We start from the raw sequence: 16,600 nt of genomic DNA, 5'->3' as shown, positions 1-16,600 counted from the left end.
ATCTTGGGTTCCGGTGCGTTCAGTCCATGCTGATCGTCTGGTTTGGGCGTTTCATGCGCGTTATCCTCGAAAACCTGGGGGTCTGGTGGCCTCCCCTTGAGAGGAGGGTACGGTCATGATCCAGTCCGGTTTTTGAGTTCTGTCTGCCCTTTTCCCGGGCTGATCATGTCAAGGGTTAACTTTGCCTGGCCTCATTTTGGATTCAGGTTTGCTGTTTCTTCCTGCTGCGTCCTGCAGGCCATGTCATTTTTATATTTTCTGCGTACGGCGTGAGTATCTGAGTCTGCAATAACCCTGATTTGTCTTCCTGCTGTTGCTGACTTTGGCCGTGTCTGTTTGTCCCCCATTCCGACTCGGTGTTTCCCTGTCATGTTTAGGACTCCCTGGTATCTGACTCGGCTTGGAACCTGACCTGCTGTTTGTCTCTTGTCTCTGGCATATCTGCTCCTGACCGGTACTGACCCATTTGGCTTACTTCTGACTGTGTTTGTTTATTCCTTTGGTACTGCGCTACAGACTAATATCGACTCGGCTTGTTTGACTATTCTGTTGCCATCTAGTGGAGCTTGAATCTACCTGCATAGCAGCAGCGTGACAGGTAATGAGTGCGGTCAGTATTAGCTGTCTCCTCTGTATATAACGGTAATGAGTGCGGTCAGTATTAGGTATCTCCTTTGTATATAACGGTAATGAGTGCGGTCAGTATTAGCCGTCTCCTCTGTATATAACGGTAATGAGTGCGGTCAGTATTAGCCGTCTCCTCTGTATATAACGGTAATGAGTGCGGTCAGTATTAGCCGTCTCCTCTGTATATAACGGTAATGAGTGCGGTCAGTATTAGTCGTCTCCTCTGTATATAACGGTAATGAGTGCGGTCAGTATTTGTTAATTACGACTTTGTCAAATGGTGATCTAATATGGAAACTATGGTAAGGGATTTTATACATCTCATTCTCCTTCTGTCCTCATCTCTTTTACCAGCGCATATTTCCTTATGTGTCGGCAATGGTGAGCAATGGATCCCTGTCCTATGATCACACCCGGGATGGTCGTCCTACAGAGCTCGGGGGATGCACAGCGATGGTTAGGAATCTTAACCATGACACTTTCCTAGTCATACGCTATGTAAAGCGCAGGCTCACGGTAAGGCTGTATTTTTTTATTCTCTTGTATCCCATCTAGTAAGTAAGCACTTTTTACTGTTTTCCTGTCTTCTTAGGGGTTCTCCAGGAATAGAAAAAAAAAAAACTAAAGAAAATTTAATTAGAATTTAGTTCCTTACTAGCCTGATCTAGCCAGTCACACATTTGTTTTTATCTAGAGTGGTAATCGGTATACTGTAGAATTCAAATGACTGCCAGCTTGTTACACTTCACAGAAACCTGTCCTATAATGTTAATAGGACCCATGTACACTAGAAAGTGCCACTACTGTTATCTAAGGATATCCTATGCCAGATACTGTCATGCTATCCCCAGGTCAAAATCAGCAGCTCATTATTCAGGTAGATGGTGGACAGCCGTGTGAGCAGCCTCTTCTTACTACAGCACCCTTGGTATCTCCAGTATTAGATCATATTGACAGGGTGGACATCAGTGTGAGCAGCCTCTTCTTCTTACCTCTGCAATCCTGATATCTCCAGTATTAGATGTTATAGACAGGGTAGACAGCAGTGTGAGCAGCCTCTTCTTACTACAGCACCCCTTGTATCTCCAGTATTAGATCATATAGACAGGGTGGGCAGCAGTGTTGGCATCCTCATTTTACCTCAGCACCCCTGGTATCTGTAAGTATTAGACAGCAGTGTGAGCAGCCTCTTCTTACTACAGCACTCCTGTTATCTCCAGTATTAGATGTGAATATCCAGTGGGAGAACATATTCCTACACATGAAGGGAGAAGGCCGAGCTGGTACCGCACATTCTCACAGCATACTAACCTGTCCCAACATTGTAGGGCAGGTTACTGTCAGTCTAACAAGGCTGTGGCTATTTTATGTCCGTGCTCACCCCCTGAACAAGAGTAATGTGATTTACAAATTAAAAGAAGGTAGGCATTTATTTGACATTGAAATAATAATGATATATTTATATATAGTGTCACCAAATTCTGAAGCACTTTATAAACAGTAGACATTACAGAGCAACACACAGTTCACCAGTTACAGGAGGAGTGAGGGTCCTGCTCACAAGCTGACAATCTCCACAATATAATGACATTTCCTTATATGGAACCTGTCCGGTCCTCCATCCCAGCAGCATTCACCTATGTATCAGTAAATTCCCTGCCTAACCAGCACTGTATAACATTTTTCTGGTCAAATGAGGTTTTGAAAAAGCATTTCTAACCTCCGCTTTCCCTATGCTAATGAGAGTTTTGTCTAGTCAGTGGGGCGTTAGCTCCCCAGACTAGTCGGCCCTTTTTCCATGTCATCATGCCCCTGTGGAAGTGGTAACCTAATTTGCACGAGCGACGTCATCGCTGCTTATGTAAATCTAGCGCATACTCATTCCGGCAGCGTCTCTGAAGTGTTCGCTTCCCGGCTTCAGAGTCGCGCACTGTGTATGACCTGAAGTTCAGAAGATGGCTTCCGGTAGTGCACGTGTCTGAAGCCAGATAGACACGGCCATATTGATGCTGTGATAGTGCTAAAAATGATACTTGGGGTGAAGAAATCTGTTTTGTTCAATCTGCATTTGAAGTTTTCTTGTAATGATATCTCAGTGCATTGGGGTAGGACTGTGGGAAGGGTCTTTTCTTCCTGCTCGGCCCCTGTTTGCCTCCTGTGTTTGAGTGACAGGGCACAAATCCCTCAGTGACCTGCTTGTTATCTCAACTCTCGCTCCAGCGCAGTCATTTTTTCCGATATAATAGCAGTTGTCCAAGAAAATGGCGCCGTCGGCAGTGCATATGTGGCTGCATCTACAAGTCTTGGAGCGATATGACTTGTCATTTGGCTTCAATTGATGAAGCATAACTTATCTAACATTCATGTTTTGCCACTCTCTTGTCCTCTCTTCGTCCTCTACATCACGCACAGATCATGATTGACATTGATGGGAAGCAGGAATGGAGGGATTGCCTAGATGTTCCCGGCGTACGTTTGCCCCGGGGATATTACTTTGGGGCTTCAGCAGCTACGGGAGATCTTTCAGGTAGGATGAAATCCATTCTTGCTGCCGACAGGTTTTGTGTTGGCCTTTTTTTGTTTCTTCCCTTTCTTCCAATAGCCATAACTTCTTTTTCTTTTCTTTCAACTTGTAGTTTTAATTTACACCATTCAGTTTTATTTTTATATAATTTACATATACTGCAATTCTTTGAGGAAGGGGTTGTCTGGCCTTAGGCTACCAGTCTGCAGTCACTCTGTGACTACAGAGTCGTAAATCCTCATTGATAGCACTGCGCTCTGTGAGGATTCTCTGGTTCTAGGAAGTTGCCCGTCACGTGACCTCGAGCATGCGATTTGCATACTTCCAGCCACACTCCCACTAGACTGTATCTGACCTCGCTCAATACACCTGCATTGAGCGAGGCCATGCACGTCTTGTCGTCATGTGACCGCATGTATGCAAATCACATACTTGTGGTTATTGGCCCGGCACTCATGGCTCCAGCAACAGAGAATCCTCACAGAGCGCAATGCGAGAAATGAGGGTTTACAAGTCTGTAGTCAGGCTACTAGTCTGCAGTCACTCTTAAGACCGGACAACCCTTTTAAGTATGTAACAAATATAATAATCTATTATGAAGCCCAACCACAGATTGAGCTTCATGGGAATACAAAGATGGTGGTGATGGGATCCTTCATCTGGCTGCTATGGTGATGACCAATCAGCCAACTGAAATCCCCTTGTGTGAGGAAGATGGGCACCCAGGCCAATTGCAACCATTTAAATGCCACTGTCAAACAGCAGCAGCAATTGGCGCTAGCTCTGGTCTCTGCTGTTAGAGGCAGGTGTAAGGTTTTATTTTCTCTTTCATCTCATTGGGGGGACACAGAAACCGTGGGTGTGTGCTACTGCCTCTAGGAAGTTGACTGTTATGATTGGGTAACCGAGGAGGAAAAAAAGACAACAAGCTAAGTCTGAGAAAACCAGAAAAGTTGGTAATCCCTGATCTTAACCGCACAACTAGCAGCAGTCGTGGAGCGTTCCTACGTTGGTCCTAGACGCCTCGTCACAACCGGAGAACTACATAAGCCTAAAGCTGTAAAAGAGGAAAACTATCTGCCCCGGAGCAGACCCCAAAGGAAAGACAGCCCCCCACATGTATTGACGGTGAAACAAGATGAAAATAGGCTGAGCAAACGATGGGGCCCGGCTAACTAAAAAGGACCGAAAAGGAAAGACACTGTCTGCAATCTGCCAAAAAAAACCTACAAAAATATTGTCCAACACTTCTGATAGCAAAATTAACCCTGAAGTCACTAGACTTCTAAACCTATATCAGCACTCTGAAATATTCTGAGACAGAGCAAACAGAGGCCAATCTAATAAGGGACAAAAAGCAGATTGGCAAATACTGATTAATAGGCGTGGAATTTCAGCATAGCCCCAGCAGGGGCAGGCTGATTACACAAAAAACTGAATTGACCAACAAGCGCAAGTGTGAACATTAGCAAAAAACAAACTTAACTTGAGAAGACTGGAAGAGAGCTGAAGTCCAGGACCTGAGAAGCAGACTGAATCACCAGCACCCGGATAGGGCGTCGGCTGTCTTATATCCAGTCTGATACTCCAGAGATCCAATCGTTATCTTCCTCATCAGGTGGCAAATCACTACCACTTAAACCAGCCGCACTACCTCCTGTCACCACCAGAGGGAGAATGGAAGGGGAACTCTCAACTGGTGGAGCAGAAAATGAGTTCATGACAGTTGACACTATGCCTTGAAAAAAATGTTAACTCCGCCTCCGCAGTATACACCCCTCCGACAGGCTGTAGGACAATCAGTTTTGCTCAGTGTCAGATAGGAGGTGGACAGGGGTCTCTTACAAGACCCGTGCCTACCTAAATGTGTGTCGTTCCTTTTCAGGTAACCATGGAGGGATACAGAGTAGATTGGCTACATCTGTATTCCCACACCGGGATCATGAGTACGGCGTTTACTGCCACCCGGTATCATCCTCATAGATCCCATTGGCAGGACCCTAACACAGGACTCGTGTTCAGGTGATCGTACCTGGTCCTGACCTTCCTTTCCCATCACTCGCCCTCCATGATCGAGTGAGACGCCCTGCAGAAAAGATTTGGGACAGCAATCTTTTTGTCAGGTAACTGCTCCCTGTCAAGGGGGGAGCTGGAGGTAATAAAGAAAATAAATTGGAAATAAAAAAAAGAGAAGCTCTTTTCCTCTTTTCCTTGCATACAGCCCATGGCTCTAACTTATCTCAAGAGCCAGTACCTGCTTCCAAGCACTGCAGGAATGCAGATTGAGGCGCGGCCTCCAGTCCTTCCTCCCGTGGCGGCGTTATGCTCCAGCGGCTCCCCACCGGCTTCAGAGTCCAGCACGCGCACATCCGATGTCAGATCCCGGCTTCCGGGGTAGGCCCAGCCCTTCGGGGTCCTCTTCTGGGACTGGCGCCATCTTGGTGCTCCAGGGAGTCCGTGGCTGGACCCCGCCCGGAATGGCGTTTTCATAAGCTTCTAGCCTGCGCAGGGCTGTTCATCCATCCATCTCTCGCTCTCGCGTGCTCTCTCTCGCTCTCGCGTGCTCTCTCTCGCTCTCGCGTGCTCTCTCTCGCTCTCGCGTGCTCTCTCTCGCTCTCGCGTGCTCTCTCTCGCTCTCGCGTGCTCTCTCTCGCTCTCGCGCGCTCTCTCTCTCGCGCTCTCTCGCGCTCTCTCGCGCTCTCTCGCGCTCTCTCGCGCTCTCTCGCGCTCTCTCGCGCTCTCTCGCGCTCTCTCGCGCTCTCTCGCGCTCTCTCGCGCTCTCTCGCGCTCTCTCGCGCTCTCTCGCGCTCTCTCCGCGCTCTCCCTCTCTCCGCGCTCTCCGCGCTCTCCGCGCTCTCCCGCTCTCCGCGCTCTCCCGCTCTCCGCGCTCTCCCGCGCTCTCCCGCTCTCGCGCGCTCTCTCTCGCGCGCTCTCTCTCGCTCTCGCGCGCTCTCTCTCGCTCTCGCGCGCTCTCTCTCGCTCTCGCGCGCTCTCTCTCGCTCTCGCGCGCTCTCTCTCGCTCTCGCGCGCTCTCTCTCGCGCGCTCTCTCTCGCGCGCTCTCTCTCGCGCGCTCTCTCTCGCGCGCTCTCTCTCGCGCGCTCTCTCTCGCGCGCTCTCTCTCGCGCGCTCTCTCTCGCGCGCTCTCTCTCGCGCGCTCTCTCTCGCGCGCTCTCTCTCGCGCGCTCTCTCTCGCGCGCGCTCTCTCTCGCGCGCTCTCTCTCGCGCGCTCTCTCTCGCGCGCTCTCTCTCGCGCTCTCTCTCGCGCTCGCTCGCTCTCGCGCTCTCGCGCTCTCGCGCTCTCGCGCTCTCTCTCGCTGAGAGCGAGAGAGAGAGCGAGAGATCGCGCTCTCTCTCTCTCGCGCTCTCTCTCTCGCGCGCGCTCTCTTTCTCTCTCGCGCGCGCTCTCTTTCTCTCTCGCGCGCGCTCTCTTTCTCTCTCGCGCGCGCTCTCGCGTTCTCTCTCTCTCGCGTTCTCTCTCTCTCGCGTTCTCTCTCTCTCGCGTTCTCTCTCTCTCTCGCGTTCTCTCTCTCTCTCGCGTTCTCTCTCGCGTTCTCTCTCTCTCTCTCTCGCGCGCTCTCTCTCTCGCGAGAGAGGGCGCGCGAGAGAGAGAGCGCGCGAGAGAGAGAGCGCGCTCTCTCTCGCTCTCTCTCGCTCTCTCTCGCTCTCTCTCTCCGCGCGCGCCTCTCTCTCTCTCTCGCGCTCTCTCTCTCGCGCTCTCTCTCTCGCGCTCTCTCTCTCGCGCTCTCTCTCTCGCGCTCTCTCTCTCGCGCTCTCTCTCTCGCGCTCTCTCTCTCGCGCTCTCTCTCTCGCGCTCTCTCTCTCGCGCTCTCTCTCTCGCGCTCTCTCTCTCGCGCTCTCTCTCTCGCGCTCTCTCTCTCGCGCTCTCTCTCTCGCGCTCTCTCTCTCTCGCGCTCTCTCTCTCTCGCGCTCTCTCTCTCTCGCGCTCTCTCTCTCTCGCGCTCTCTCTCTCTCGCGCTCTCTCTCTCTCGCGCTCTCTCTCTCTCGCGCTCTCTCTCTCTCGCGCTCTCTCTCTCTCGCGCTCTCTCTCTCTCGCGCTCTCTCTCTCTCGCGCTCTCTCTCTCTCGCGCTCTCTCTCTCTCGCGCTCTCTCTCTCTCGCGCTCTCTCTCTCTCGCGCTCTCTCTCTCTCGCGCTCTCTCTCTCTCGCGCTCTCTCTCTCGCGCTCTCTCTCTCTCTCTCGCGCTCTCTCTCTCTCTCGCGCTCTCTCTCTCTCTCGCTCTCTCGCTCTCTCGCTCTCGCGCTCTCGCGCTCTCGCTCGCTCTCGCGCTCTCGCTCGCTCTCGCGCTCTCGCTCGCTCTCGCGCTCTCGCTCGCTCTCGCGCTCTCTCTCTCGCGCTCTCTCTCGCGCTCTCTCTCTCTCTCGCGCTCTCTCTCGCGCTCTCTCTCGCGCTCTCTCTCGCGCTCTCTCTCGCGCTCTCTCTCGCGCTCTCTCTCGCGCTCTCTCGCGCGCTCTCTCGCGCGCTCTCTCGCGCGCCTCTCTCGCGCGCTCTCTCGCGCGCCTCTCTCTCTCTCTCGCGCGCCTCTCTCTCTCTCTCTCTCTCTCTCGCGCGCCTCTCTCTCTCTCTCTCTCTCTCGCGCGCCTCTCTCTCTCTCTCTCTCTCTCGCGCGCCTCTCTCTCTCTCTCTCTCTCTCTCGCGCGCCTCTCTCTCTCTCTCTCGCGCGCCTCTCTCTCTCTCTCGCGCGCCTCTCTCTCTCTCTCTCTCTCTCTCTCTCTCTCTCGCGCGCCTCTCTCTCTCTCTCTCTCTCTCGCGCGCCTCTCTCTCTCTCTCTCTCTCTCTCTCGCGCGCCTCTCTCTCTCTCTCTCTCTCTCGCGCGCCTCTCTCTCTCTCTCTCTCTCTCTCTCGCGCGCCTCTCTCTCTCTCTCTCTCTCTCGCGCGCCTCTCTCTCTCTCTCTCTCTCTCTCTCTCTCGCGCGCCTCTCTCTCTCTCGCGCGCGCTCGCTCTCGCAGCTGTGGTGGGGACACAGGATGTGGGATGTGAGTACTGCACTACAGTTGTTGCTCCCTCACTCCGCTCTTTACCCCCGATGGTCAGCCCCATCGTTAAATATTTTGTATGTACCTCATGCAATAACAAGCTTCCTTCGGGTCAGTCCTCCTCACTGCTCAGAGCACAGCAGACCCACTGTATTACCTATGCTAGAGAGCAGGTGCAGCCCCCCGCCTTTCCTGCCAGAGCTCCCGCATTATACCAGGAGCTGGATGAGGCCGTCCTGCGCCCAGGGGTCAGCCGTTGCCGCGGGAGACAGTGAGTGTCCGGGATGGGCCTCTTCCTTATCTAAATCCGTGGCTAACCTTACCAAGGTATCACAGAATGCCACTTCAGACTCCAGTGGACACAAGTGCATCGAAGGAGTCCCTTTTAGGACCTTCTAGAGGCCGTAAAAGGTTGAGACAGGACCACCAACCCAGGTCCCCTTCTTACTCCATCTCACCGCCATAGTTTCTCTGGCCGTCTGCCTCCTCCTGGTCCTCCTCCCCAGAATCAGGAGGCATTTTTAGAGACATGCTCGGAGGAGGGTTCCGAGTACCGGCCAGAACAGTCCCAGGGCGTCAAGGATATGGTCCAGGACCTCAATGCTGCAGTCAATGAGACATTAACATTAAGGACGGCACATCGAAGCCTGATGATCAGGCTCTCTCATTTAAGTGGCATAGGCCCCCCTCCAGGGTCTTCGCCTCCCACAGAGATTTTAAGGAGGTGTTGGCCAGGGAAAGGGAAAACCCAACCATGCGGTTTCAGAGGGGAAGCCATTTTGGGATCTCATATCCAGATCTCACTGCCAACTGGACCTCCTCCCCTTCAGTGGATCCACCAGTGTCCAGACTCTCTACCAAGACAGTCCTTCCACTCGCCAGTGGGGCACCCCTGGAGTATCCCAATGATAGGTGGGTAGAATCCCTGGCAAGATCCACCCTTGGAAGGCAGTAGCTGCTATATTGTGTCCGGCCTCTGCCTCAGCTTGGGTAGCTAAGTCTGTTTCAGAATGGGTCGAACAGCTTAGACAGGGCATATTGGCCGGGGCCCCACCAGCAGAACTAACGGAGTTCACAGACCAAATCTCTCTGGTTGGGAAGTATATGGTATCAGCAGCCTTGGACGCCGCATCCTGCGCAGCACAAGCATCCAGCAACAGGGTAGCCGTCTGGCGAATGGTCTGGCTAAAGACCTGGCAGGCTGATTTGTCCTAAAAGAGATTCCTATCCAATCTGCCTTTTCAAGATTCGCGACTCTTTGGTCCAATGTTAGATCAAATCATTAAAGATGCAACTGGGGGCATAAGCTTCCTTCTCCCTCTGGCCAGGTCTCGTCGATAGGTTTTCGAACAGAAGGCCCAATCCTTTCATCCCTTTCGTCGTGCCCCTGCGACAGACGCCTATGCTCAGGGCCCACAGAGGTTCCAGGCACCTAAGGACAGGAAGAAGGTGTCCTTTCGGGCCTCCCCATCATGGTGCCTTTGCAGTTCCCACAGCAGAGCTACCAGGTCCCTTCCCAGTGCCTCTCCCAGACTAGGGGGCCGCCTTCTCTTCTGCAGAGATAGACTTCAACGCGCTTCCGCGACACCATTATTTTTTCTATCCCAACCACCAAGAGACGCTGCCATGGCCTCCGGTTTTGGTGCCGCAATCGACTCTCTCCTCAGCACAGGAGTAATCATCCCTGTTCCCGAGCAGGAGCGTTCTACAAGCTTTTACTCAAACCTGTTTGTAATACCAAAAAAGGATGGCTCGGTTCGTCCCATACTAGGCCTAAAGAGGTCAAATAAATGGGTCCGCTTACACCACTTCAGGAGGCAGTCGATCCGGACGGTGATTGCCTCTATGGAGGATCAGGAATTCCTATGCTTCATAGACTTTCGGGACGCCTACCTGCACGGCCCCATTTTTCAGGGACATCAAAGATTTTTGAGCTTCGCTGTCCAGCAGCAGCATTCCCAGTTTGCGGCCCTACCATTTGGGCTGGCAACACCCCCCAGAATTTCTACGAAGGTTATGGCAGCAATGGTAGCTATATTAAGGGTCAGAGGTATAGTATTAGTCCCATATCTCGACGATATTCTCGTCAAAGCGCACCCTCCTTCGATCAGGCTCAGGAAAACTTATCTGCGGTTCTAATCACGCTGTTCCGGTTTGGTTGGCTCATCAACAGGGAAAAAATCCCGCCTTACGCCAACACAACGCTTAGAGTTCTTAGGGATGCTAATCGACACCCGCTGCTCGAGGGTCTTTCTTCCCGAAAGGAAGTGGATTACTCTCTGGCAGGGAATTTGCTCTCTGCTAGAATCCCGGCTCTTATATTTTCGCGCTGCCATGAGGGTCCTGGGGAGGATGGTTGCAGCTTCAGAGGTGATGCCCTTTGCCCTGTTCCATTCCAGGATACTTCAGAAGGACGTCCTCCTTCAATGGTACAGGGCGATCTCTTCACTGGATCGCCCCTTCCTCCCTTCCAGTCAGGCCAGGCAGTCCCTCAAGTGATGACTGACCTCCCCCTTGTTTATCTGGGACGGTCCTTTCCCCCTGTCCACTGACAGGTGATAACTACGGATGCCAGCCTCCTGGGCTGGGGTACGGTATTCCGTCACCTAGCGGTCCAGGGGCGATGGTCGAGGCGAGAATCCTCATTGTTGATCAACATTCTAGAACCAAGAGTGGTCTTTCCAGCACTTCTACATTGGGAAGGGTGCCTCAAGGATCAGCCAGTCCGGATTCAGATGGTCAATGCCACAGCGGTGGCATACATCAATCACCAGGGGGGAACCAGGAGTCCCCGGGCATCGGCCGAGGTATCCAGAATCTGCAACTGGGCGGAAGCCGCGATCGATTCAGGCAATATCGGCAGTTTACATCCCCGGCACAGACAACACGGCTGCTGACTACCTCAGTCGGGATGGGTTCGTAGCAGGAGAATAGTCCTTACATCAGGACGTGTTCCATCAAATCTGCCGGGTATGAGGAACTCCGGATGTGGACCTTCTGGCATCTCGACAGAACACAAGGGTCCAATAGTTTGTCTCCAGGTGCCGCGATCCTCTGGCAATAGGGGTCGACATGCTGGTTATTCCCTGGTCACAGTTCAGACTTCCTTTCCTGTTTTCTCCCCTTCCTCTCCTACCCAGGTTGCTAAAGAGGATCGGGCCGGTCATATTGATCGCCCCATACTGGCCCAGGAGGGCCTGGTTCGCTGAAATTATCAATCTTCTTGCAAGCACCCCTGGAGACCCCCTGACAGCCCAGAGCTCCTGGCTCAGGGGCTGTTTTACCACCCGAATTCTCAGTTGCTCAATTTGATGGCTTGGCCTTTGAAACCACAATACTGAGCAGCGGGGTTTTTTTGGACCGAGTCATTAATACAATGATCCAGGCTAGGAAGCCATCTTCTTCAGGGTCTATTATCGAGCCTGGAAGGCTTATTTTGGCTAGTGTGAGTCTAATCACATCTCGCCTATAACCTGTTCCCTACCATCTGTCCTAACCTTCCTCCAGGCAGGATTAGATGCCGGTCTTGCCCTAAGGTCCCTGAAAGGCCAAGTATCTGTTCTCTCTATTCTTTTCCAACAAAATTTGGCCTCTCGCCTGCAGGTTGACCTTTCTTCAAAGGGTGGCACATACAGCTCCTCCTTACAGATCCCTAGCGGATCCATGGGATCTTAACCTGGTCTTGGAAGCCTTGACAGATTCACCCTTGGAGCCCCTCCGGGAAGCTCCCATATCCTCTGTGTCCTGGAAGGTGTTATTTCTTGTAGCCATCACCTTTATTAGGTAGATTTCAGAGTTGACGGCCCTGTCCTGTCGCCTTCTATTTTTGCTATTTTTGATTATGCACCAAGACAAGGTTGTTTTGCGCCAACTCCCGCCCCCCCCCCCCCCCCCCTTTCCATCCTTCTGCGTTCCACCTGAGCGAGGATATAATCTTTCTGTCATTTTGGACCACCCCAACTCATCCTCTGGAGCGTTCTTTCAATAAGCTGGAACTGGTCAGGGCAATAAGGGTCTACCTGGCTAGGACTGCTCCTTTCAGGGAAACAGACTCGCTCTTTGTCATTCCTTATGGGGTGAGAAGAGGCCTGCTGGCCTCTAAGGCGACAATCGCCCGCTGGATCAGAATGGCAATTCTGGAAGCCTGCCGGGTGAAGAACAGCTTGTCCCCTGCTGGGGTCAAGGCTCACTCAACCAGGGCGGTGGGCGCCTCCTGGGCGGCACACCATAGGGCATCAGCCATGCAATTGTGCAAGACAGCTATTTGGTTGTTCGTTCATACCTTTTCAGGGTTCTATAAGGTGCATACCTATACTTCAGTGGACACCAGCCTAGGCAGAAGAATTTTTCAGGCGGCAGTGGTGAGGTCTGCGACCTGAAGGATGTTTGTCTTCTCCCTCCCCAGGGACTGCTTTTTGGACGTCCCACGTTTCTGTGTCCCCCAATGAGACGAAAGAGAAAACAACAGGATTTTGGTTGCTTACCGTAAAATCTGTTTTTCAGAGTCTTCATTGGGGGTCACAGCGCCCTCCCATGATTGTTACTTACAATGATTATATGATTGGCTTACATGACAATGTCATCTACTGCTTTTGCACTAACTGATTGTCCTACAGCCTGTTGGAGGGGAGTATACTGTGGAGGTGGAGTTAATATTTTTTCATGGCATAGTGTCAACGTCCTAGAGGCAGTAGCACACACCCACGGTTTCTGTGTCCCCCAATGAAGACTCTGAGAAACAGATTTTATGGTTAGCAACCAAAATCCTGTTGTTCAGATCGAACCCTTCCTACGCCAGGAAGGGGTAAAAGGGTTTCTCCTCTTTGGTCCATGCCTACTTGTTAGACCTTGACAACAATCTGGTCACAAAGTGTTCTCTTGCTGGGATTCCCAGTGATCTCCTGTAATCTGTAGGGAAACATGGCAGAAAGTGTTTAATTTGCCTGCAGTGCCACCACAGGAGAAGGTAAGCATTACAGAGCGCGCATTCTCATCGCTGGATTGTTTGTAGTGGAGGACTGGACGGGTCTTCTGGTACGAGATGCTCTCTGTAATGTCTGTTTTCTGGCCAAAAGATGAGGATCTTGAGCTGTGAGTGCCCATTTACTGCTTCCCTAATCGGAGATATGAAAATGTGTTTTCCAAATTAAAGATCCCGTTTTATGTGAGTTATGGGGTTTCAGGTTTAACGGGAACTATAATGTGCAAAAAAAAAAAAACCTCAAAAGGCTATTTAACTGCTGTTTATAGGGTTAATATTAGGTAAATAGTGTTAAAACGGTGCTTGGTCGCCTTAATGAAAAGAACTTCTATCCTCCGGGGAGTCACTCGCTTTCAGTAATGGGGCCGTGCATAGAGCAGCTGCAGTCACCACTCACTATATCTTGAGCGGCGGCTGTAATCACCCCCGAGCACTTGGATTGACAGCTCGCTCTGCACATACACGCTGTGATGCGGCCTGTCAGTCGGAGTGATGGCCGCTATTCCAATCACACCCTATTACAGACAGCGAGCGGTTCCCAGAGATTATTTCCTCTCAGTCGCTGGGCTTTCGGTAAGGCTTCCCACCATGAGTTTTTGATGTTGTAGATTTTCAGCACCTATTATGTAAATTAGGTTACTATTTTCTTTTTCATACGTTTTTATCAGGTTTTTGACCATGATTTTTTTTTTTTTTTATGTCTATTTTGATATATCATTGATACTTCCTGGTATTTGGCTTTGATAAAACTTTTTCGATACAGTCCTGTGTGGATTACATGGGTGTTTTTAGTTGCAGATTTTCTTCATTTCATTCAAACCTATGGGGAAAATCTGCAAATAAAACATATATATTAGCTCAAGAGGAATTGACATGTTGCGGATGTCGGACACGCACCGCAGGTCAGCTTACAAGAAGAAGATGGTAAAGTGGGCAGGAGATCGCTATAAATCCCGACCGCTTTGTAAGACTCTGAAAACATCCTGTGCCAAAAACTCATCTTGGCAACGTAACCTGAGGCAACCAGGCAGCATTTTAATGCTTTTACCCCTATTTCTACAGGGAGTTAACTCTTTTGCACATGACCGGTTCCCTTTAAACAGTGAGATCTCTCTGTGGTATGAGATAGGTGGGCAGATATACAGATATTGTCCTGTCTTCTGTTCAGACAACCACGACATCATCTCTCTGAAAGTGTACCAGATCAGCGTGGAGCGCACTCCTGCAGAGGAGAAGATGGACAAGGAGGTCTTCATCCCGAGTGTAGACAACATGAAGCTGCCCGGAGGTGGGTCGCCCGGTACCACGTCCTCCCCTGTGTTGCCTGTATATTCCATGATCTAATCTTCATCTGGTTGCTCTTCCAGTGGATGACCCGGATGAGTCCATGAGCGGCTTTGCAATCTTCCTCATCGTCTTCTTCACACTGCTCGGTCTGGTCTTCGCCGGCGTCATTCTGCTCATTGTGTACAACAAGTGGCAGGAGAGAAGCCGGAAGCATTTCTATTGAGTCCACGATGCGCCCGTCTGGCACGTTCTTCGCCAATGGCGCACTGATGAGACTTGAAGACAACGTCCCTGGTGGAGAGTCATTCTGTGAATGGGTCGGAGGATGAATCCTTCCAGCTGGAGATGTAGCGGCTGTCGCTCCTGTTGGGTTTTTAACACTGGTTTGTTATTTTATTCGCTGCTACCGGAGACTTGTCTGTCTGTAACAGATCCATGACGTTTTCATGTTTGTCTGCCTGAATTTCTACATTTCACCTACACACAGTGGTGTCCGCCGGGATATGGGGTGAGCCAGCTTTTATGATGGCGGTAAGTGACAGTGAGCCCGCGGGTGAATACTGCTCGAGTCTCTGCTGCATGTAGGTGAGGCAACTATTGAAGAGCAAGCAGAAAGGACGGGGTCTTCTCCGCTGCAGTCTCTATCCACTGTGGGGGGGGTTGTTATACATTTGTATGATCTGTTACTTAGTGATGAGCGAACGTGCTTGGGTAAGGTGTTATCTGAGCATGCTCGGGTGCTAAGTGACTTCGGCATGCTCCAATAATATGTTCGAGTCCCCGCAGCTGCATGTCTTGCGGCTGTTCAACAGGCACAACACGTGCAGGAATTGTCTGTTTGTTAGGTAATCCCTGCATGTGTTGCGGCTGTCGAACAGCCATGAGACATGCAGCTGCGGGGACTCGAACATATTATTGGAGCACGCCGAAGAACCTCGGTTAGCACCCGAGCATGCTCAGATAACACCTTATCCCAGCACATTCGCTCATCACCACTGTTTTTCTCCATATCATATGGAAGATATATCGGACCACGGCAGTAATAGATGTGAGCTCATGTGCCTTCAGGATGCAGAGCGCTCTCTCATCTTCTGACATGACTATTTTAATAAATTGTTCTATTCCCCACAAAATAACAATTCTGAAGCATCTTTCCTAGAATTTTACACGGTGCTGTTCCTCTGTGAACCCTCCTGGAAATGTATGAATTAGTTCCCAACTAGGTGTTACCATTCCCCCTTGTCAATGGAGAGTTTGGTTTTTTTATGCACTCTGTTTTAATAGGATTTATTTATTTTATATTAATCATTTATATAGCGCCATTAATTCCACAGCACTTTACAGACATGATCACTGTCCCCGATGAGGCTCACAATCTAAATTCCCTATCAGCATATCTTTGCGTGGGTTTCCTCCCACATCCAAAGACGGGAGAACATACAGACTCCTTGCAGATGGTGGCCTTGGTGGGATTTGAACCCAAGACTCCAGCACTGCAAGGCTGTAGTGTTAACCACTGAGCCACCGTGCCGCCCTATTTCCATGTTCTTGGCGGAGAGCACTTGCACCTATGTTTTTCTATGGGGCCGTGTCCATGTACAATTTTTTTTTTTTTCCCCACGAACCAAGTGTTCCAAGTTAAAAATAAATAAATAAATCACGGCATGACCAATTTGTGAAGACAAAGGAGAATCGAATGGCACTCGCCCATTCATGTTTGTGAAGAAAGTCAGACTGCACTCGGATGACATCTGACAGTGACCTGATTTTCACAGGCTGACATAATGGAGAAACTTTTTTTTTTTTTTTTTTTTACTCTCCACTTCTCCCGAGAAAATCAGCTCCTTCTCAGATCAGTACTCGGACTGATTTTCTCGGCTGGAGAGTAAGCTCTCATCTGCACCTGCCCTTACACTGTACAATTAGTGCTGACTTTGTTAGGCCGGATTCGCACATCTGTGTTTTTCAGTCCTAGTACAGACAGTGCTGCCGGTCTCAACCACCCTATACACCCTCATACATGCCTATGAGGCGTGAAACTCGCGGTCTGTGTGTAAATCCGGCCATAGAGAAGGATAACCCCCACCATTGAGAATAGTCATTTATTCTTACCTTTCCGGGTGGGATGACTGATGCAGCCCAACAATGATTACTAAGGAAAGATGCTCCGGTCGTGTTATTTTCTGG

General features: G+C 50.8%; 1 protein-coding gene across 2 annotated transcripts in view; it reads left to right on the top strand.

Moving 5' to 3' along the window:
* LMAN2L (lectin, mannose binding 2 like) overlaps positions 1 to 15,255 on the top strand; it is a 48,614-nt gene extending 33,359 nt beyond the window's left edge. For both annotated transcript variants that reach the window (XM_073559544.1, XM_073559543.1), the window contains exons 5-8: positions 982 to 1,143; positions 3,040 to 3,154; positions 14,295 to 14,414; positions 14,494 to 15,255. In XM_073559544.1, coding sequence (XP_073415645.1) covers positions 982 to 1,143; positions 3,040 to 3,154; positions 14,295 to 14,414; positions 14,494 to 14,636 — 540 coding nt within the window. In that variant the 3' untranslated portion in view covers positions 14,637 to 15,255. The remainder of the gene's footprint in view (positions 1 to 981; positions 1,144 to 3,039; positions 3,155 to 14,294; positions 14,415 to 14,493) is intronic.
* The last annotated feature ends 1,345 nt before the right edge of the window (positions 15,256 to 16,600 follow it).

The sequence above is a fragment of the Dendrobates tinctorius genome, unplaced genomic scaffold (genome assembly GCF_039654945.1).
Source record: "Dendrobates tinctorius isolate UK_male_01 unplaced genomic scaffold, ASM3965494v1 ptg000272l, whole genome shotgun sequence".
NCBI lineage: Eukaryota > Metazoa > Chordata > Amphibia > Anura > Dendrobatidae > Dendrobates > Dendrobates tinctorius.
The sequence above is the reverse complement of the archived record's forward strand: the minus strand, read 5'-3'. Positions and strand labels throughout refer to the sequence as shown.